The sequence below is a fragment of the Melospiza georgiana genome, chromosome 9 (assembly GCF_028018845.1).
Source record: "Melospiza georgiana isolate bMelGeo1 chromosome 9, bMelGeo1.pri, whole genome shotgun sequence".
In the NCBI taxonomy this organism is placed as follows: Eukaryota; Metazoa; Chordata; class Aves; order Passeriformes; family Passerellidae; genus Melospiza; species Melospiza georgiana.
Window position 1 is genome coordinate 5,700,390 of NC_080438.1, and position 23,069 is coordinate 5,723,458.

At 38.8% G+C, this 23,069-nt stretch overlaps 1 protein-coding gene across 3 annotated transcripts in view; it reads right to left on the reverse strand.

Moving 5' to 3' along the window:
* Nucleotides 1-23,069, reverse strand: part of RABGAP1L (RAB GTPase activating protein 1 like) — a 229,205-nt gene that overhangs the window by 98,009 nt on the left and 108,127 nt on the right. For all 3 annotated transcript variants that reach the window (XM_058030211.1, XM_058030210.1, XM_058030212.1), the window contains one exon: nt 8,337-8,450. In XM_058030211.1, the coding sequence (XP_057886194.1) occupies nt 8,337-8,450 (114 nt within the window). The remainder of the gene's footprint in view (nt 1-8,336; nt 8,451-23,069) is intronic.

A 23,069-nucleotide genomic window follows, 5' to 3' on the forward strand; every position in this document is an offset into this window, starting at 1 on the left:
AGGGGAAAAGTAAACTGGCAAACCACTAATTGCCTGATTAAAACAGAAGAGATGAAAAAATGGAAACTTTTCTAAAAAGGTTGATCCATAGAAGTACAAATCAGCAAGTATTGGATAATTTGTTTTAAATAAAAATATGAAATTAATTAGTGGACATTGCCTATATAGAAGAAAAATGTCAAAGGGCCCCAGTAAAAAAAAAGGAATTATTAAAATGCCTTTGAAGCAACCAAAAACCATGAAAAAAATTAACTGCTTGATCCATTTTTTCCACTTTTTAAAAAGTTTTTTTCAAAAAGATTTTTTTTGAGATTCATTTCCACAAGGTCCTTTTCCAAAATCTGACCTTAACAAGCAGCTGTCTGTTGATACTTGGACACAAACTTCAGTTCCACATCAGAATTAGATCAAACAAAGATAGATTCTGCTCTAAAGTCAAAACATAATAATCCTGACAACCAAAGGTTTAGTTTTTAATGAAGTCTCTAAAATATGCAGGATTTCATTGCATCTATCCAATGCAAAGAGAATTTGGAATCTTAATGCACATCACATTTCCAATTATACTGTTTTATTTTTAAGCAACCTATGGGATTTGATAGTGCTGAAATATGATGTAATTAACCAGAATAACCTCAAAATAAGGATGCTGCCTACAGATACCAGCATAATATCATATCATTAACTAACAGGCTAAGATCAACTATTTAAGATTTATGCAGCTAAGCAACTTTAATTTTCCACCTGAAATATAAAAACAAGGCAAAATCCCAAATCTCCTATTTCCATTGCAGTCATTGTAACTCTATAATTTCAAGAGGATGGGATTTTTCCCATGACAATCTGTGACATCTCAGAGTTTTTAACTTATTATTCTCCTAAGCTCTTGAGGAACTTCCAATTACAATTCCCCAGTTAACTGAGAGTTTAAATATTCTGTCTCATAAATGGGATTTAATGAAGGTTCTGACTTGAAGCCTGTTTTCATTCATTTCTAACTAAATGAAGATCTCAGAGAACTGAGACATCTTTTTAATAGTTATCTGAATACTGAAAAGAGCTACTATGCAGTTATTAGATGATCATCATTAGAAAGTGAATTCTTTGGAAGCAGAGTCTTCTCAAAGTCCATGACTGAGAAACATCTGCACATCGGGAAAGTGAACCAAGAACCCAGGGCTGGGCAGAAACTCTTCTCCAAAATAATTAACAAAGGAAAATCTCCCAAGAACAGAATCTTCCACAGAGAAAAATTCCATGTACTAGCATTTAAAAGATGAAGGGAAAGATAGCTGAATTTAAAACCTCAGCTTGGATTTCTGTAATTCTGTCTGTGAGTGCCAGCAGATTTAAATGAGGAAGAGGAGGGGTCATGCCTCTCTATGAAATGACAAAGAGAAGCTACTCAGTGTTTAACACAGACATAGCTATGGGCTGAAATCTGCTTTAGGAGACTTAAAAGACTTTCATGGCGTCTGAAACTCAGAGTGTCTCAGGAAAACAGCCATACTTTGATGCAGACTTTTCACCCAACAAGGTATTTTATTATTTTTATAATAATTTCAATTCTTATTAACTAAAATTATTTATATTTTATTACATTTTTATTACTTTTAATTTTATTTTAATGTTTTCACAACAAGGTATTTTATTACATGCTCAGTTGCTAAATAAATTTAGTAACAGCAGAATTTAAAACTCCCTACCTGAATTTATAATAAGACTAACAGTCTGAAAGTAATAATATTCCTATGGGTGCAGCATTGAGTATGTATCACATTACACAAGGAATTTCTGCATTAAAACTCTATTTTTAGACATTAGTTACTCATTTATGGAATATCAGGAAGAAGCTGTTACACAATGTGCCTCTGCCAGAGCTAGGAGAGCTGAGAGGATATAGAAATCTTCACCCTCAACTAGGCAGGCCCCAAACAGAGCACTCCCAGCATTTTTCAGGATTCCAGAGCTGACCTTTCCACTGGTACAGGCTCAGCAGAAAATTCTACATAATTTCATTGCATCTTTCATTGTGTGCAAGAATGGGGCTGCTGAAGACAAATGCAGAGAAAAATCCTTATTGTAATGTAAACAGAAGAAAACAAGGTAACACTAAAATTCCTTTGAATGAAACAAGACAATATTCACCAGCATTGCTCCTTCAACCCAGGAGCAAAGAAAAGAAACAACTAAAAAAAGGTGAAAAATAAATTCTTCACTGATTGTGTTTATCCTCTAATTGGCAAATAGATTTCTGCAGGAACAAAAGAGATTTGCTCTCTGACAAACACTGAAACTTTCCATTTGTAAATCTAAAGAGATACTAAAGATTGAAAAATGTGGAAGAATACATGCACAGTGAGGTGACTACCTGAAAAGACATGCTGAAATAAAATGGAAATGAAAAAAAAAAAAAAAAAAGAAAATTAGACTTTCAGCACTAAGCAGCAGCTCTGCTGAAGCATAACCCAGCTTATCATGGGCATAGAAGCTGCTGGTTACAGAAGAGCAGCTCAAAGGGATTTCCATATTTCAATATACAGTAACAAAAAGTAAAATACTCCATAAAAGAGCCCACTCAGTGTTAGCATTGCTAAAATGCAGTTTGTTATTCTCTCTGCTAATGTGGGTACCAAAAATCACAGACTGTAACTAAAACAAAGCGTTTGGTGCCACAGCAAACCAGCTACCACAGTGATCCTGCACCTAAAACCTGCAGGCAAGTGAGACCAGGATTGGGGAAAAAGCTACAGGACAGCAGCTCAAAGGGATTTTATATTTCAATATACACTATCAAAAACTAAAATGCCCCATAATGGAGCCCACTCAGTGTTAGCATTGCTAGAATGCAGTTTGTTATTCTTCAATGTGGGTACCAGAAAACACATCCTGCAACTAAAACACAGTGTTTGGTCTCAGAGCAAACCAGCCTCCACACTGATCCTGCACCTAAAACCTTCAGGCAAGACCAGAAAGGGGAAAAAAGGGATTTATCCACAAAGGGATAAATATTTAGTAACAAAATAGATCAGATACAAATGATTCATATCCTTCTGCAAGGCCTCAGCTTACTGAGAAATACTACCAACAACTCTGAGCCTCTGAGAAGTAATTCTGCCATTTTCTGAAAACCATTGAGTGTGTTTTCCCAGTCTGCCCAGTCCCAGATCACCTGATTGATTTTCCTGCACCATGCTCCCTGTTCCCCGTTAGAGTCACAGTGGTTGTTTGTTAAATAGGAGTTACTTTAATCAGAAAATTAGGGAAAACACATCTCATGTTAAATTCTGCACTGCTCACACTGCAGAGAGCTGAGAGGATTAATTCTGCCAGGTGCCCAGATTCCCTGGAGCCTCAGGCTGTGAGCATGGACAGAGCTTGGAAGCAGGCACTGAGCATTACTCAGTTATGCATTGTAACACTGAGGTAAGCTCTTCAAACACAGCTAGAATTTGCAGAGTATTTAAACAGAAAGCAGGCAAGAAGCAGCAGTTTTCACAAAGATTGCCCAAAATTTGCTCTGTGAAAATCCAGCTTAATTGGTGTCCTCAAGTGAAATCTCCAGTCTTAGAATCTGAAACTCTTTTCATTCCTTATCACCACTGTCAGTCCTGAAGTTTATTTTTAGGTACTTTGTCACATAAATGTTCTGCAACAGAAAAAGTTCCCATCTTTCCTGGTTTCCTACTGTTCTGAAGAGGAGATAAAGAGTTGGAACAAAAACTGGCAGACCTGTTAAAATGAAGCAGTGAGCTTTTAATGATTTTCCTTTTTATCTGACAGCTCAGATCATCTCTCATTTCAGTGGGGAATGAAGAAAATGCTCTTCAGCTTTCTGCCCTCTCACTTGAGGACAGACCCTTCCTAACCATATTCAAAAATCCCATTCTTCAAACTTCTTGCTTTCACATTAGAATAAAGGGATAAGTACTCAGCACCTCTGGTAAAAGTTATTCTAACAATACAAAGCTGCCACATTATTACTTTTAATGCAGATAATTACTTTTTATTCCCAATAGAATGACAATTTTATAAGCAAATTAATTAGGCTTTAACAATATTTCTTGAAAACCCACATACTGGAGAAAACAGTTTATTAATCATAAATTCAAGGTTCAGTCAGACCCAAACAGGTATCGGTCACATCCACAGTCATTTAAGGAAACTATGAGAGGATGAAGAACAAATGCAAATGCTGGAAATCTCTGCCTGGAATTCTCCCCAGTAGTTGTGTCTGACCTCAATACTGGCTAGTAGGTATAAACCCTTCAGTGTAATCAGTAAATTTATGAATAATTCCATGCTGAAGACTGGATGTGGCTGTTCTACCAGAAAGCAATGCTTCCCAAATCCTTCTTTGAACCAACAAGCACATGAAGGAATGAGGGAGGCACCAAAATCACCAGGATTTTCATAAACCCTTCACCAAGATCCCAAAGGCTTTTTGGGGAACTGAGCTGCTATAGAAAATCCCCTTACTCCCTCAAATAATTGATTAAAGGGGAGAGAGCCAAAGGCAGGAATAAAGTCAGTTCTAATCCAGAGAGTGAAGGTGAGGTCACTCACAGAACCCTGCAGAAAGATGTGCTGCAAATATTCACAAACCTTAAAGAACACATAAATATAGCACAGTAAAAATAAAAATACATAAAAACAGTAAAAATAAAAACACATAAAAATAGTACAAAGGCTGCTGATGAGACAAAGCTGTTTGTAGCAGGGAATTAGAAAGTGACTGCAAAGCTGCTATGCAGAACATGTTCTATCAAGAACAAGTGGCTGCGTGACAGAGGTCATTAAACTCCAGGTAAATACAAAATGCCTCACAGGAAGAGCAGCCTTCAACTTGATGGACACACAGAGAGGTCTCTGATCACAGAATCCCAGAATGGTTTGGGTTGGAAAGGACCCTAAAGCTCATGCAATTCCACCCCCTGCCACAGGCAGGGACACCTTCCACTAGCCTAGCTTGCTCCAAGCCCTGTCCAGCCTGGCCCTGGACACTTCCAGAGCTGCAAGGATGGGACAGTCACAGCTTCTCTGGGCAACCTCTGCCAGGAAAAGAATTCCTTCCCAATATCCCATCTAACCCTGCCCTCTGGCAGTGGGAAACCATTCCCTGTGTCCTGTTACTCCAGGTCCTTTTCCAAAGTTCCTCTTCAGCTCTTTTGGAGCCCCTTTAGGCACTGGGAGGGGCTCTAAGGCCTCTCTGGAGCCTTCTCTTCGTGCCTTTTTTAAAAATGGGAGTTAGATTTCCCCGTCTTCACTCAGTGGGAGCTTCACAGGATGCCCATGACTAAAATACACAGACAGTGGCTTAACAACTCCATCTGCCAGTTCTCTCAGAGCGACAGACGCATCTCATCAGGTTCCATGGCCTTTCAGGCTCCTTGCATCATCTCAAACCTGATCTTCTCCTGCACTGAGCAGTTTTCCATTCTCTCTGTCCCTGCCTTTGCCTTCTGTGGCCTCAGCAGTGATGTCGGAGCACTTGCCAGTGAAAACAGAGGCAAAAAAGTCATCAAGTACCTCAGCCTTATCCATGTCCAGGGTTAAGCAGGTTTGCCCTTTCCTTCTGGACAGGAAGGAACATTTTCTCCCACACTGTCTCTAATCTTAGTTTTATCACAGATGTACCCATGGAATATTTTCTTGTCATCCTTCCCATCCATGGCCATAGATTTAATTCTATCAGGGCTTTACTTTCCTAAACCAGATCCCTGTCTGCTTGGACAATTTCTCTGTATTCCTACCAGACTAGGTGCCCTTGTTTGCACCCTCTGTAGGCCTCCTTTTGTCTTTGAGTTTGTTCAGGAGCACCTTGCTCATCCACACAGGCCTCCTGGAGTTTTTGCCTGACTTTCTCTTTGTCAAGGACAAAGCACTTCTGAGTTTCAAGATCCTTTAAGAAAAGAGAACTAACTGTGGCATTCACATTCTCTGAACAGAGACATAATTCTCTCTCTCTCAGGATTTTTCCTGGGAAGGCATTGAGAAGCTCAGAGAAGAAAAGAAATCAATTCTTATCTCTGTTCACTACTCCTGTTGCTTGGCACATGTGGGATGTGTTATGGAGATTGTTTACCCAAAGTGATTTGTTAACTGGATTCTGCTACAGATTGTTTTGTTTCCTTGGCCAATTGGGTCAAAGCTGTGTCCTGACTGCCTCAGTAATGTTTTTTTATTTAGCATCTTTTATATAGTATAATATAATATGTCTTTACTATAGTTACAATACAGTATTAATGTAATATAGTATAGTTTTAATAAAGCATTAGTCAGCCTTCTGAATCATGGAGTCAGAGCACATTACTCCCAATGTTGGGGGCACCTTGATGCAATAACAGCTACAGCAACTTCCTCTGCAGGAGTAGGAGAGGCTTTGAGAGCAAGGAAAGCCCCCAGATTTAGAAAACATGCAGAATTATTCACATTTCCTACAGAAAGGAAACAACCCGGGAAGGTCTGTGCCCCTCTGAAGCTGCCTGCTGGACAGATAATTCCTCTTAGTTGCTTCCAGTTCTGACAGATTCACTCCTTTATTTGTTCTTTTTTAATAAAAGACTGAGATACCTTAATGAGCAAGAATTTTTCTTTTCAAAGAATGTTCCAAAATTCTTTCATTATCCTCACAGAACTTTACAGATTCTTTCCAATGTAGAATAGATGTCTTCAATTTTGGACACTGTAACTAAAGGCAGCTGCAAAACACTGAGTTGCTCAAGTCAAACTGTTCCTACATAAGGTTCATCCATCTCCACATCCTTTACATTTCATTATTTACCATCCCCTTTTCTCTATTTCACCAAGATATCTTCATGAAAAAGGACTTTCTGATTTCTTCCAGGTGACTCACCAGAGTACCTGGAATGAAGAAGGGATATTCCTAATGCTTTGACTGAAATCCATTTATTCAGTGCTTGTTTAGGAACCTGCTGGCCAGTCTTTAACTCCTTAATGTGTATCTTGTTCATGCTTAACTTGTCCAGCATTTATACATTCTGAGCTTGGCAGGCCACAGGAGCTACAGAATTCCAGTCAAAACACCTTCACCAATGGAACCTGTACTTCTGGCTTTTTGTGTTGGCTTGTCATGATCTATTTTGAATAAACTCACAGGCCTTCATTAAAACATACTTCTCACATGTAATTCTTGAAAAATTGAATTATTCCATCATTGTTCACTTAACCGGTATCAAAGTGACAAGCCTATAATTTACATGCATTTTTATTCTTTTCACAGACTGGCACAGGAACTGTTTCCTGTAGCCCTCTAGAGCCCTCCAAGACTAGGAAGAAATCAATACCATTGCTTGAAAGGTCTCTTTATTCCCCAATTTTGCATTTCTTTTAAACAGTGAATTGCTCACAATACTGAATTCCCAGTAGCTAAGCAGCTATGCTTAATATTCATCCAAATTATTATTTGAATAGGAGTTTGTATCAACAGAGAATTTATCTGGGGAACAGGAAAATGTGTCATTATACCCCAAAGGCTGAACACTTTTTTCTGCTTGACAACTCTATCATTTCTAGTAATCAGCAGGAGGTGGAAACAGCCACAAGGAAGAGGAAGGGAAAGGGCTTTACCTAAGGCAATAATTCATTCTATATGAACAGAATGAATTCTGCATTATGTAATATTCTACAGAATATTCTACATTAATTTCATAAATTTTAGGAAAAAAAAAAGTGAAACAAAAGCTGACTGCCAAAACCACAGCAACATCTACAACTGCCAGCCAGAAATGTCTCTGCTTGGCTGCACGGCTGCATTATTTTACCTTCTGGATCTCTCTTAAACAAAAGAAGTCTGTCTGTACAAGATGGACAAATCTATTGATTTAGTACCTCAACTTTCCCATGTGCAAATTGGAAAAATTAAAGAGTGTTTTTCATTGGAGGTGATCTGGCAGCTGTGAGTGAAAAGCTCTGCTCACACACTGCTTGGGAATGGTCAAAAACTTGTTCTCCACGGAATTGTCTACAGACACTCTGGTTTAACCTCACAGCAGAGCTTGCTCTGAGGGTCTGTTTCTCCTCCTCTGCAAATCTCTTCACCTCAGAGCAAAAGAGGAGCTCCTACACCACTCCCTCTGAACAGGCTCCTCCCTCTCACCTCAGCAAAGCCAGCCTGAGCCTCTTCTCACCTGCACCTTAAGAGGTACCAAATGCAAGGCTGCAAAAGGGAATGCAGAAACACCACAGTCTCCACATGCAATCTAAACAAAGCTTTAAAATCTTACTGATTAACAACTTGGACCAGAACAGGGTTAGCAAAGCAAAAGAAAGTCACACAAAACATGGAACTTTAAAATTGAGAGTACTGACTGTACCTTACAGATTTTGTACAGAGATTCCTGCCCATCTCCTTCTGTATCCTTAAAATAATCATGTGCTGGATATGTACGATGGATATCTCGTTTGATGACACTCTCCTGAGCAGAATCCTGTAAAAAAAAGAAAAAAAAAGGAGAAAAATCCTGACACATGAACCCATTAACAGTATAATTAATGTAATATAATGGAAAATTCAACATGTACTCAATATGGATACATTAGATAACTGCTTTACTGACTTCTCCAAAATGCTTTGAGAAGAAAACGAAAATCCTTTTTAGTCTCCTATGCAGTTATAGCTTGACAGTTGAACAAGAGCAACATGGCATGTTTTTTGTCCTGCAGGCTTAAAGGTTCAGATTTAGAACTCTGAGGAAATTATCATTTTTATATCATCATTATATATAATTATATTATATAATATCATCATTATCAAAATTAATTGTTGGTGAGTTCTTACCACAGATCATATACTAATCGTGTTGTTCTGGCAGTAAAAAAAAAAAAACAAACAAAAAACCCCCAAACACAGAAACAAACAAACACACACACAAAAACTACACCAAAAAAACCAAACCAAAAACACAACCCAAAAATCCACCAAAAAATTAGGCTGTCTCTGTCTTGCAAGCTTAAAGCTACTAATTCAAAATGTTGTATGTATGAATCTACCAAAAAAGTGTTAATTAAAAACTCAAAGGATTTCTAGAAAAAGATGGGAATCACTGCAGACAGACCTAAAGAACATCACTGTGTGGATGAGGAAGTTGTATCAAAATGTCAGAGCTGGAGCTACAACAGTTAATTATCTTCAGGTTCCAGTGTGCTGTACTTTCAGGTTGGCAAATATCAAATGGTGCTTTTCTCCATTACCTTTGTAATCCTAAAGAAAAAACCAACAAAACCTTCTCTTGTAACCTGGAATATAAATCTAACTTTTACCTTGAAAACAGACTATTACTGTTACAGAAAAGCGTCTAAGTTCTCAGATTGTGTCTTGTTAACCAGGATTCTCCATTTAAAAAAAAGCTTATTTCAAAATTAACCCCACTGTCTAAATCACAAGCCAACAAACAGAGTAATAACAAAATTATAAAAAGCAGTTCTCTAATCAGACTTCTTTAATGATTATTTTCATTTACATGGCTTCCAAATACCAGAGAAGCTGGAGAACTGCAGTCTGCCTCCCAAATCCATCTGACCATGCAGTTAAATTATGAGAAAATGCCTGAAGCAGCTTTAAAGATCTACCAGGAAAGTTACAGAATCTATTACAGAAATCTCTTACAGACATTTTTCAGCATGAACTTGAAAAGATCCAGGGGAAGTTTCAGGAAAATCACCACATCCAGCGTACACAAGGTTTTCCAGTCAAGCTGAGACATTGTACTTGGCTGCTCAGTACTTGTCTTGACTGGGGAAGACGAAGTGTAACTGAGCACACAGAAGTTGACAAGGAGAATGCTCAAGTTAGGGCCAAAAGTATTTGTGTAAAGGCCCAAAGGCACATGAACTTTTACAGAGTTAAAAGAAACCTGAAGCAGTCTTAATTCAGCCCTACTAATGAAAGCTGTGTCTAAAAAAATCTAGAGGAAAATAATTAAATGGGCCCAAAATAAGATTTACATGCAAAGACTGGAGAATTAACTCCTCCTCAAAAGACAACCTGTCTTTGAAATATGATAAACTCATAAAGGCAGAAAACCAAGTAATTAATCTAGGGAGAAGATAGTTTAGAATTACTTATTAAAATATAGAAAATAATACTTTAGTTAAGTTTCTTTTTTCAGTAGAGTTTGTAGATAGCGCTGCTCTCAACTACCAAAGCACATGAGTTTACAGACACCCTCATTTAGGTTTTCAGACCACTTTTATTCTTCTGAAAGTTGTGATTAGTTAGTTTATCAGGAAAAAAAAAAGGTGAGATGGCTATCAGGGCATTCAGGTTCTAATGATCTTACTTCTAAAATTCCTGTCAACTCGGAGAAAATATTCTACTGAGGAAAAGAATTATCTCCATATGCCAGTGCTATGACAGCTGCCATGCTGCTGAACAAGCTCTGCCTCAAGTTGTCTCTTCTTGAACAGCTGAATTTCTGCAGAGGAGCAATGCTGAGCCCTTGACACTCCTGCCATTCCCAGCTATCAAGAAGCTGCTGAATATGGGCCAATGATGCCAGAAGGCAGATCAACACAGAAATAAAACAGAGAGAACAGAAAACTGTTTATGCTGAATAAATGTTAAAAGAAAATTCGGAGTACATAAGCAATCATAAAATAAAGAAATACAGGGCAATCTTTATGCATTCATTTCAGGAATTTTTTAATTAAGAACATCTCACACTCCATAAAGAACCTCTATACTCATTTGTTGTCACAAGTGGAGCCACTCTGGTGATGAATTACAATTAGGGAGCAGAAGAGACTCCTGGAGGTAGAGCCTTGTTTATTTTGTTCCAAGAGCTGAAGAATAAGCATTGTATCAGCAGAAGAAATTATTAAGGAAGAAAAAAAATCTCTTGAGACTTAATACTTGCCCCAATTTTGCCCAAAGTTACTGTCATGAAAACAGGCACATCCCTAACCAAAAGAATGCCAAAAGTGCTCAGCTGAGTTTTCCTTACTGTACTGCCTGTGTTCCAACTTTTGACTCAGTATGAGAGATGCAGAATTGCAGCTGCAATTAAAGGAATTCAAGAGTTTTATGTGACTACTGAATAAATAATAAACCAGATAACAGGTGTCTCAAAGCTGGCATTCAAACTGGGCAGCACTTCTGACCTCAATCTCCTTGTGCTCCATTTCCCTGGTTAATAATAATTCCCCATCTCAGTGGGGTGTTATGAAAATCAATTAACATCTGAAGCACTGAAATACTGTAGTGATGAGTCCTGCAGAAATGCTAAATGGAAGAATAATAACTCCAGCCACAAATCCTGATCTGAATGGTGTCTAGTGAGGCATAGGGTTACACAAAGCAAAAACAGCAAAGGGAAAGAAAAAGAAAGCAGCTCATTAGATATGCACTATTCCTTGTGTGCACAACCAGGCAGAGATCCCAGGAAGAAAACAACCCAAAACAAAAGAGCTCAGTGGGATCTAGAAGACACCATTATCTACATGAGTAGGCAATTTTCATGCTGTACTTCACTTCCAAAGGCTTGTCTCTGACATTTAACTCATTCAAGCTGGGTTTTATCACATGTGTTTACACATGGAAATATGATTTACATTTTCTAGTGGAAGGTATCACTACCCATGGCAGGGGCTGGAAGGAGATGAGAATTAAGGTTTCTTCCAACACAAACCAGTCTGGGATTCTCTGTGCTGGAAACTCAGTTCAAGTTCATGTGCTTGGCCCATTTTAAGGGTCTGCATCTCTGGTGAGGCTGAAAGAGCTGATTTCGCAGCACACTGTCCTGCCTGTACTTAATCTCTTCACTAGCTAAAAAAGCTAGATCCAGAATACCAAGGAGAGTAAGAAAAGGGGAAAAAAAATCAAAACAGGTTTTCAACATTTAAAATTACCATGCCCAGGAAATCTGATGTGCCATGCTTCTTAAGGATCAGATACTGAAACTTTTCTACATGTTGTATGGAAAGTAGAAATTCCTAGGCCAACAGAGACATTCACCACTTGTTTATCCAGGATGTGAAACACATCTGCTGATATCTGGAGTTGGAGGTACTCTCAATAAACCGCCTCCTAATCCTGAAAAGCCATAAATTTAAACACTGACTTGCCAGCTGCATGTTACTGACATTATCACATTGGTTCAGTAGCCAAGTGTTTGCTGAAGGAACAGATTTTTGGTGTATGTTTTATTTTGTTCCTTCAAGTTCTCTATGGTTCTGTGCAGTTCCCCACACTGCATGTGGGAATATGAGTAATAACATGAAGCCCTCTAAAACAGGCAAAAAATACAGAATACACAGAAGTGATGAGGTCAATCAATGGGTTTGAAATGATCTGCAAAACCAGCACGTAGCTCTGTTCCTTTATTACTGATGTCCTACCAAATTCCTGCTTTCAGTGAAATCTGACAGCACATGGTGCCAACACATCTTATACACATCATCAATCCCTTTCCTCTCCTCATTTTCCATACATATTACAACCGTCCAAGTAGAATATGTGATCCAAGAAAATCCCAGGTTCCCTACTAATCAGTATTCGAAAAAAAAGAAAAAAATCAATATCTCTTCCTTTTAAAGACATTGAATAAAAGATGTCTGGCTTATGCTCACTACTTCTTTAGTGTTTCTGTAACATATCTTGTAATTCAACTCCTGTCTATAAACAGATTTTCTTTCAATCAGCATCAGCTTTTATTCAACTGAGAGCATCTAACACTCAGAGAGTACTAATTAACAGAGAAACAGAAACTGAGAAAAAAACCCAGAGGATTATTCTTTAGAGTATTTTTTTAACAGTTACATATCAATATGCTGAAAGTCAACATATTTAGGCTAATTCAGTAAATACCCTGGTCAGCTGAACTTTGCCAATTCTGGCTCACTATCAGCTGTATCTATTGCTCTTTGGACAAAACTGCTTTCCACAAGCAGAAGGAACAGGAGGATTCCTGGCCATAGGGCCAGATCAATAGTTTGTGTCTGAGCAGCCCTGGCAGGTCACACCTGGAGCTAAATTTAGTATCAAAGCATCTCTTCTCTCATCATTTTGGATTACTAATATAGCTCTGCCCAAAGAAAGTAAACATCTTTTATCAAATTATGTCCCATTTGTCTCAAGCTGTGTTTGAGCAGGCAGTGGCCACATTTTGAGAATTCCCACGATCCTCAGATACAATCTACAACATGTCTCTTTTTAGGCCTGGTATGCAAATTTACCTATAATTTCTAAATAGATTGTTCTCTAGGTGTTAAAAAGCTGGTGGGATGGGACTCTGCTGCTTTAACACATATTACCAGTGGGACTGCACTAGCCAGGAGCTTGTTAGGAACTGTTGCATCACCCACATGACTGACAAGGAACTGGGAAATGATGCTCACTTTGGAAGGCTGTCAAAGTATTTCACAGAATCCAGAGGATCATTAAGGTTGGGAGAGACCTTTAAGAAAGATCATTGAGTCCAACCGACAACCCAGCATGGCTGTGTTCACCACTAAATCACATCCTCAAGTGCCACATCCACACATTTCTTCAACCCTTTCAAGGATGGTGACTCCATCACTGCCCAGGCAGTCTGCTCCAATGCCTAGTTATCCTTTCAGAGAAAAAAAATGCCCTACTATCTAAATTAAACCTGCCCCGGCCCAACTTGAAGCCACGTCCTCTCATCTGGGCAGAGAGTCTTAACACTTAAATCAATCTTAAAACTACCTGGGAGCAGGATGATGAGGATATATTTACCACCTGTCCAGCATAAGGTTTTTAACCCTCTCAGAAGCTGCTGCTGATAGTTTTTAGCTACAAGATGCTGGACAAAGTAGACCTGGGTGACAAAGAATGACAATTCCATGGTTCCTAAAGACTGTGGAAGGAAAAGGAAGTCTGAAAATACTACTAATTCTTATGTCAATACTACTCTGTAGGCAGCTTTAAAAAAGAAAGTGATATGTTGTGATGACTGTCTTAAGGAGAAGGAACTGTTGGAGCAAGTCCAAAGGATGCCATGAAGTTGATAAGAGGACTAAAGCTTCTGTCCTATGGACACAAGCTGAGAAAGGTGAGGCTGTTCAGCCTGTAGAAGGGAAGGTTGTGTGGAGATCTCCCAGCCCCAGTATCTGAAGGGGCTACAAGGAAGCTGAAGAGGGACTCTACATCAGGAACTTAAAAGGACAAGGGGGAATGGCTTCACACTAACACAGGGCAGGGTGAAAGGGAATATTGGGAAGAAATTCCTCCATGTGAAGGTGGGAGGCCCTGGCACAGGTATCCCAGAGCAGCTGTGTTTGCACCTGAAGTATCCAAGACCAGGTTGGAGCAACCTGCTCTAGTAGAAGGTGTCCCTGCCCATGGCAGGGGAGGTGGAATGAGATGGTCTTTAAGGTCTCTTCCAACCCAAACCATTTTGGGATTCTATACTGTAGCAGTCACAGAAGTAAAAAACAGCTCAGCCCTTAGCAGGATTGAGTCATCAATCAGCAACAGAGGAGATGACATTTTTCTCTAAAAAAATCCCAACAAAATTAGATCAGACACAAAACAATTCTCCATAAACTCTGTTGTTCTGAAAAATAAAAGATATCCGTGACCTTTACTATCTTTGTGGTTTGTTTTCCTTCTCCCTCTGCCATTCTGTACACACTCTCTCTCTCTCCTGTGCTACTGATACATAATTTATTCTCCTTACTCTCCCATATCCTGTCTGAATGTTGTTGACAGAAGAAAAACACTATTTGTGCTACTGGGCAAGAGGTCAACTTCTGAATGTACCAGGCTTGATGTTTTACTACAGGCATGGAATGAGATGAATTCAGAGTTACTCCCATGGACTCAGCTTAGAAGGTCCCTGATCTGCCACAAGAGCTGGGGTGCTCTGTACCCCGATGATGTTTGGGTAGGTTTTTTCTCCACATCTGTTTGTAGATCTCACAGTATTTCCATATATATTTTACTATGTTGGGGCTTCATTTGGTTTATGTGATCTTTAGCAGGTATGATATCAAGCATTCTTTTGTTAAATGCTGAAGGCAATTGTTTAAGCACTGGATTTTGGCTAAGATTTGATCTGGTTTTTTAACAGCTAGCACTCCACAAGGTTGGCTCTCTGGAGGACATGAGGCTAGATTAGCCCAAGTAAATGCCACATTATCCAGTTTAGTCATGACCATTGCACCTTTTTCTCTGGTATGTCTATAGGCATTACTTTACAAACAGACAAACAATGAAAAGGTAGCCAACAGATTTACCCATGTAGCAAGTAATTTTGCCCAAGTTCCTTCTGGTTTGCTGATTTTTAGATTAGGTTCCTGATTATGTCTCCTCTGGTAAAGCCACAAATGTATTTGTAAAGATCAGAAAAAATGTTCTTGTAATGAATCTGAAATCTGACATTTGAGTATTTCAGCTCTAACTCAGAATAATCTCCAGAAGCAAGTGGAAAGGTTAAGGCATATTTCTAACAAGCAATCCTTAACTTCCCCCAGTATCCGATGGTTGTGGAAAATTCACATCAAACTTCACAGGAAATGGTAAAAGTTGTGTAGTTGAATCCTTGACTCCTACCTATCTACTCCAATTGACAGTGTTCCAAAACTTGCAATGATTTTACACTACAGGAAGTATAAAACCCCCAAAATATTTTAATTCTTAAAAAAAAAAAAAAAATCAAACCTTTAAGAATAAAACCCTGGGTCTTAGAAGGTAAGTTTCCTATAGCATTACTGACCAAGCAGATATCTACCTAGTAACATTTTTACAAATTCTGAAATTAGGCCTACTTTTGCCATCAAAAGCTAATGTGATCAATGTAACCAGTTCAAGTCTCATTTTCCAGACTTGTCCTTCACAAACTAGGTCTAAGGAAGAATTCCAATAAAATTTACAGCTATACCCTATTAGCACACCCTGACGTTTGGCAACTGGTATTGCTTCCTGCTAGCAAAACATTAATAAAAGGAGAAAATGCTGCAAATTTATCCAAATCAGTGACACTGATTTTAACAAGGAGGAAATGCCTTGCAGCAGTATGCACATAAAGAACTGCCAATATATTGTCTTTTAAAAGCTCCTTAAGCTTTCTGACATTGAAGTACACAGACTTGTTTCTTCAAAAAGGAAACTCCTGTCCCTCATTTTCTTAAACAATGGAGTTCTTCCAATAATCCAGGCAGAAACACTTCAGCAAGACCCAGGGCAAGCTAGAATGTTTACATACCAGTTCAGGTACATCCTAGACCCACTCCCTGACAACAACTCTGTAATTCAGCAATCATTTGATATCCTGGACACCTCACTTTAATACTTGCTGTCACAACATCACCTTCACCTTTTCTTTGCTGCAAAAGAAACTTCATTATTTGGAAGGAGTTTTTACAACCACTCACCTTCCAGGACTATTAAGATTCCATTATAGAGCAATCTTCTCAATTCTCTTTATAAGAAACCCAAAAGCTGGTGGGTTTGTTGACTTGAGAGCCCTTTGCACCACTGAACACTGACATCAGCCCACCAGACCAAAGACTCAGGCTCTTTGGGAGCATAAAAAAATCAAAAATCACTTTTCAACAAGATCTGTAAATCTTTACTCCAGACTGAGGGAACAGTGCACAGGAGAAGATGAAGGCCAGCCAGCCAGTTAGGGAAAAGGAGAAAAATACAAGCACATGGGTTTTGTGCCTGCCTCGGTCAGAATGTGGAAGCAATAACAAAGATACCATTAACACTGCACTAAAAGGAAAAGTTAGATAAGGCCAGCTATCAGTGCCCATAACATTTCATTCTATTTTATTCCTGGTTTCTAAGCAAATTTACTTTAAAAATTTCTATTCACCTACAATTTCTGAATCCTTCTCAGTGGCTGAGACACTGAGGACAGCTGCTGAACCTGCATCCCTTCAGGTGTCTGCTGAGCAACCAGCAGGCAGCGTGTACTATGAGTGCATCCCTGCAGTTGGCTGCAGGATGAAGCATGGGCATAAGCAATTTAGAGATGCTGATACAAGGAGAGTACTCAGTCCTTCCCTCAAGTCTTCTCCTGGTTTCAAGGAGAGGGAATGCAGTGCACAGAGACACTACATACAGCTAAAAGCAAGTATAGGCAGATGCTGTTTACAATGAGTTGTATCAGAGCTTATTCCTACAAGTCTTTAATACAACTTTAGATGAACTAATGAAGAAAAATACTGCAAGGACAAGCATCACAAATTTTTGTCTGGGAAAGGACCTCTGGAGGTCATCTGATCCAACCTGCCTAGCAGGGCAGGGCTTGTTGTCCTGGACCATTTCCAGGCAGCTTTGGAGGTGAAGACTCCACAATCCCCCTGGACAACCTGTCCCTGTTCACCCCACAGTAAAGGAGTTTTTCCATATGTTCTGATGAGGCTCCTGTGTGCCCACTGAGGAGAGCCTGGCTCTGGCTTCTTTACAACCTCCCTCCAGGTATTTATGCACATTTGTAAGATACCCTCCAGCCTTTTCTGCTCCAGGCTGAACAGTCCCAGCTTTCCCCACAGCAGAGATGTTCCAGAACCTTCACCTCCTCACTAGCCTTTGTTATACTCCAAGTTTCTCAGGGTGCTACAAACTGCCATGCCCACCACCTCATTCTGTGTCTCCAACTCCAAGGCAAATCAGCCCATTCAGGCTACAGAGATTTCTGGATCCAGCTTCCCCAATTTCCCAAAGCCCCATTTCCCAGCAGAGAGGACAGCACCACACAGGACAAAGGAAGGGCCACGATGGAGACCTCTGCATGTAATTGGGGCCTGTGGGGGCAATGTGTGAATCACCACAAGAAACTCTATTTTGGCCTTTTTTATATTGATCCAGTTTATTCCTATTGTTGGAAAACTGGAATTCGCTTTCGACTGACTCCTCAGATTCAGATCAATACAGCACTGACATCAGACAGGATTTATCTGGTCATATATGGGTCATAACCACCGAGACCAGACCCTGAAAGGACAGCACAGTACACAGAAATAATCCAAACTCAAATTTCAAATGTTACCAGTTTTCTATGTATTGCTTTTTAGTGTATTTGAACATTTCTCAAGTACTTCATACAGGCAGAGTATAAGAAAAACTAGATTTTAGGGATACTGCAACATTTCTGTCTGCTTGTCAGAAATCAAGGAACCCTATGTGCATCTCTTATTTAATGATTATGTTTAGTTATTCCAATTATTTAGACTACAATGGGGGAGTTATCTAGATTTACACATAATCCTATTACTTCACAATAATTTCTTACTGATTTCCCTTGATTTTCAAAATAAGACATGAATAAAATTTCTGTTGATGTCTGTGCAAACTCTCTCAATGACAAAAGTGAATCTGTTTAAATATGCTAATTCAAAGTGAACCAACACAACCTCTCCTTGGCACCTCTGACATTTCTGCCAATGAGCAATACTAAAGGGAAAAGCAATGATTTCCCATCCCATAAAAAACAAGGAATAACCATGAAACACATAAAACCAACTGCTTTCATTATCATAAATGCAATTAACTCATTTCAGTATAAACCCTTGCAGGCAAAGAAGAGTGAAGGAAAGTTGTAATGATAAAATGAAAACAAACCACAATGTTCCTCACAGGGAATGGGGTATTTGCCACTTTTACCACCATGGGCAACTGTTACCTCACAAAGTGAAAGAAATATTAATTGGAAGAACCATTTAGAAGTTCACAAATGCATACCAGGGAAAATTAAAATAAAGATAGCTTTCTACTATCTATGAATCCACACACTTCTGTAACATCACATTCATTTATACACCCATTTCCATCCATTTATATGTAACAATCACATTTCCAGGTGAGCTGTGAGTCACATGCAGTTTATATTTTTTTTGTATTTTCAGAGGCTGTTCTTTCTAGAAAAGCCTTTCAGTATCTATGCATTTACAGACTAATAGACTATGTTGGTTTGGGTCACTTGGCTTACAAAAATGAGATCCACACGAGGTTTAGAACATTAAGTATGAAAAGTTCAATTGAGAACATAAAAAGCAATCCATTGTGTTCTATTATTTAGTACTGATTTAAAACTGAATGCCATACACTGTGCTCAGCCAGTGGCATGACACCCCTTGTAGTGTAAGGTCCCAGCTAGAGCTTGGGATTAGGACTCAGAGTTGATGATTTTTGTGGGTCCCTTCCAAACCAGGTTATTCTAGGATAGGTTTGTAAGAGTGTGTACATCACCATTTTCACAGAGCACGTAGCATGGCCAAAGGATTAAGTAAGACACAAAGAACATCACGTGATACTCAAATACATTCTGTTCCTAATGGCAAAAAGGAGAAAACTACTTTACAAAAGTTATTGTTATTGCTGACATATGCAAGCAAGTTAATACCAATAACAATAAAAAAACTACCAACAAGCAGGAGAGCTGGCACCCTTTCCTTCAAATATGATGTGCATCTAAATTAAGATACCAACAACCCCATGTACCAAATCTGTGAAATTGGGACTCTCCTGTCAGAGACTGTGGCAGAGTGGCCAAACCCCCTCTTAGAAATGCCTTCACTTCAGAGCAGGATGACAAAACTGCTAGGGAGCTCAGCTCACTGGAAGGAGAAACCTCTCCTCACTCAAGGGGTCTCATATTTAACACTGGCTGCATGTGCTGCTGGCAGCTGCTGAAACTTTAGTTCATGTGTAAGAAACAGTGGAAAAAATAATTTCAAAAGCCATAAAAATTGTATTAAGTCTTAATAAGGACTGCAACACAGCTAACTAACTACATCACTGTAATAAAACCTGATCTTTGGAGCAGGATGATCACAGAACCACAGAATAATGAGGTTGGAAGAGACCTCTAAGATCATCAAGTCCAACCTATGCCCTAAACACCTCAACTAGCCTATAGCACCAAGTGCCATGTCCAGTCTTTCTTTAAACACATCCAGAGATTGTGATTCTACCATCTCCCTGGAAAGAGCATTCCAGTACTTTATTAGTCTTTCAGTGGAAAATTGCTTCCTAATATCCAACCTATACCTTCCCTGACATGGATGATAAAGCTGCAGAGCCCACTGGAATTGGCATCTCATGTCTCTGTCTTACACAGGCTGTATCCAGTGTTTTATAAAGAGCATTTGAACAACACCCTTGAAAACAAGTCTTAACCTTTATTCAGCCCTGAAGTGGTTAGTTGGACTGGACGATTGTCATAGGCCCCTTCCAATCAAACCACCATTTCATTTTATTCTAAACCTCCAAAGCCACAATGCACTTCCACTCACTCCTCTCATCTGAATCCTCCTGTGTGACCCCTTCAGCAGAGCACAGAGGCTCCCAAACCACAGCAAACTCCCTGAGGGCACACAGCCCATACAAGCACAGAGCACAGTCACAAGGATATTTCTACCAACCTAGTGGCCCACAAACAGACTCCTGCTTAGGAAATAATCAGACAAAATGAGCATGTTTCTTTGTGGATATGCTAATTACGACAGGGCACCATTATGGTGAACATTTTTAATGTGCATTTTGGCATTGTAAACTTCCCCAAATTGTTTTATAGCTATGACCCAAAAGGCGGGTGCGTTTTGTCTAAGGATCCATCTAATGACTTTATTAAGATAATGACTCTGGTTTTTGTAGGAACGGACAGAACAAATGTTGATCAGGGTATTAGCAGAATTGAGTCTCAACAGCAGTTTCACCTTCCCAAGACCAAGAAAGAAAAATAAATTTACTGTTACAGAAAGTAGGTTACAGCTTTTCACTGAGAGATTAAGCAGAGGGAAAAGATTAATGTGCCATTATATAAATGTCTTACTAAGATAGAATATAAAATATGGAAAACATCAAACCTAGATAAAACCAGATCCAATAAAACCAGATCTGAGTCTAAACACAAAATGGTAAGAAGTTTTCCATAAAGTACTTGCAGCTTTTTCTGCAATGATTCAGGTTTTCTATTTATAGGAAAACTAAAAAATGTACATCCAGGAAACACCTGGAGCGTCTCAGCCTTCTGCTCTCCTACATGACAGTACCCATTTACCCACGTTTCCTTTTAATCAAAAAATATTTTACCACCAAAGATTCCAAAAGTATTTGACTTGATGCACAATTTCTTACAAATCTAACATAAAACGAGGATATTCTATTCATAATGAAAATTTAAATAAATTACTATGTATGTCTCGGTGTAAGGTAGAGAGCTAATAATTTAACAGATAATTCTAGTTTTATAATTGAAGATGATTTTATCTAAGTTTCTTTAACCCCATTAAACCTCCCAATGCAGTGCCACAGTGACTCAATCAGCAGTTAACAATATTAAAGTTCACAGCCTGTTATTTTCTGTTCAGCCTTGTTTTGTGTGACAGGTAAAAAGACAAAATATAGAAGTTCAGTCTCAAGACACACTTTTAAATTATCTCTATAGTTTTCTTGAAGACAAATTTGCTGTTTCAAAGCAAGTGCTAGAAAAATTACTTAAAAGTTCTGCCCTATCTGAGCAGCAGTGCCAGCTACTTATCAAAAATGGGATACCAAAGTAATAAGAAACTTGGAAAAAAAAAAGGTGGGGGAGGTAAGATTCCAGGTTTAAAACTCCAGGGATTGATCATATCTCAAATACAATTATTTTAAGTTTTAAGTTGCTTTGTATTACTTCATCTAGTACTTCAAGTGCTCATCACAAATCAAAGTGTCAAAGTGGTGGGGAGAAAAATAAGAATTCCCAATTTCACCTGAAAAATGACTTGAAACTCAGCATAGAGCAGATGGAGCCTCCACCTTTCCTCTAATAACACACACAAAAATGCAGTTTCACTGTGACCAGGAGAAATCAACTTTGCATATTTCCCAGCTGACCTAGGGATGATCCCTTCCTCCATGAGGCACATTTTTGTTTGGGCTATGAAGAGTTAAAACTCACAGCATTGTCTCTAACTCTCAGGCTCATCATGTAATTAAACAATCCATCTTTTGCTTGTTTGTCCTTTAACACAACCAGAATACTAATATTTAAATTACTAACCTAAAAGCATTTGATATTCCATATGCAAATCATGTAATTCCTGTATTTCCTGGTCATCCAAGATATGTCACATATTGTAGCTTCACAGAATAAAATATATAATGCATAAAACTTCAAACAAAAGAGCTTTGGCTTTGGATTGTTTCTCCCTGTGCACTGTTCCAAGACAACAGGATAACACATTGCAAAAGGGCAATACATTAAATTTGCAGAGGGGTCTTTTATTTGTCTTTGAAATTATTCACAACAAACAAATGGTCCAAGAGCAGACCGCATCAATAATTGACAGGATGATAGGAGGAACCTTGCAGGACACAAACAAACTGGGCTGTGAAGCTTCTGGGCAAGAAAAGGAAGAAAAACACAAAATAAATGCTCAGGAACTACACTCATGTGGGTTAAGCTAAACCCCATCATCACTCATCACTGGCACTGACATCATAGGGTGAAGCAGCAAACCAGGTCTTTAGGACCGGTAGGAGTACGAAATAAAAAAATTTTGCATTCTAAGTACACTAAACACACTTTAAAAACATATCAAAGTGCATTACCATCACTGCAGCTGCAAAGCAAATCTATTTTTCACACCTATTTTCCAGTGGATAACCTAGGAATAGCCAATAATGTTGCAGAGTTGTTTTTAGAGAGAACAAACATGTATTTCAGAAGTTTGCAAAAAAAACCCCTCAAACCAACAGCCCAGACCCTTAAGTATTTAAGTGTTAATTTGTATGCCAATAGTTTTTCATGCTTGGTTAAGCTTACTACTGATTTTCCAGCAGGCTCCCAGAGAGAGGAGAAGAGCAGCTCTTAGCAGCAGGCTGCAATTACAGCCCGAGTACTGGGAACACATGAAGCTGCTCAGAGGTTCCCACACATCACCTCAAAGAGAAAGGAAAAAGCCAAGAAAGATTTATTCCAGCTAAGCAAAATAAAATTGTATCCAGGAGTTATCCAAAATCCACATTTGAAGGGGTTTATAGAGAAAGCACCAAGGGATGACTGAAATCACTAAAGATACTGCCTGGGTTCTGTTGTTACTTTTTGTCAATAGAACTACTGGAATTTTTCAAGATCTCAAAGACTGTCTGT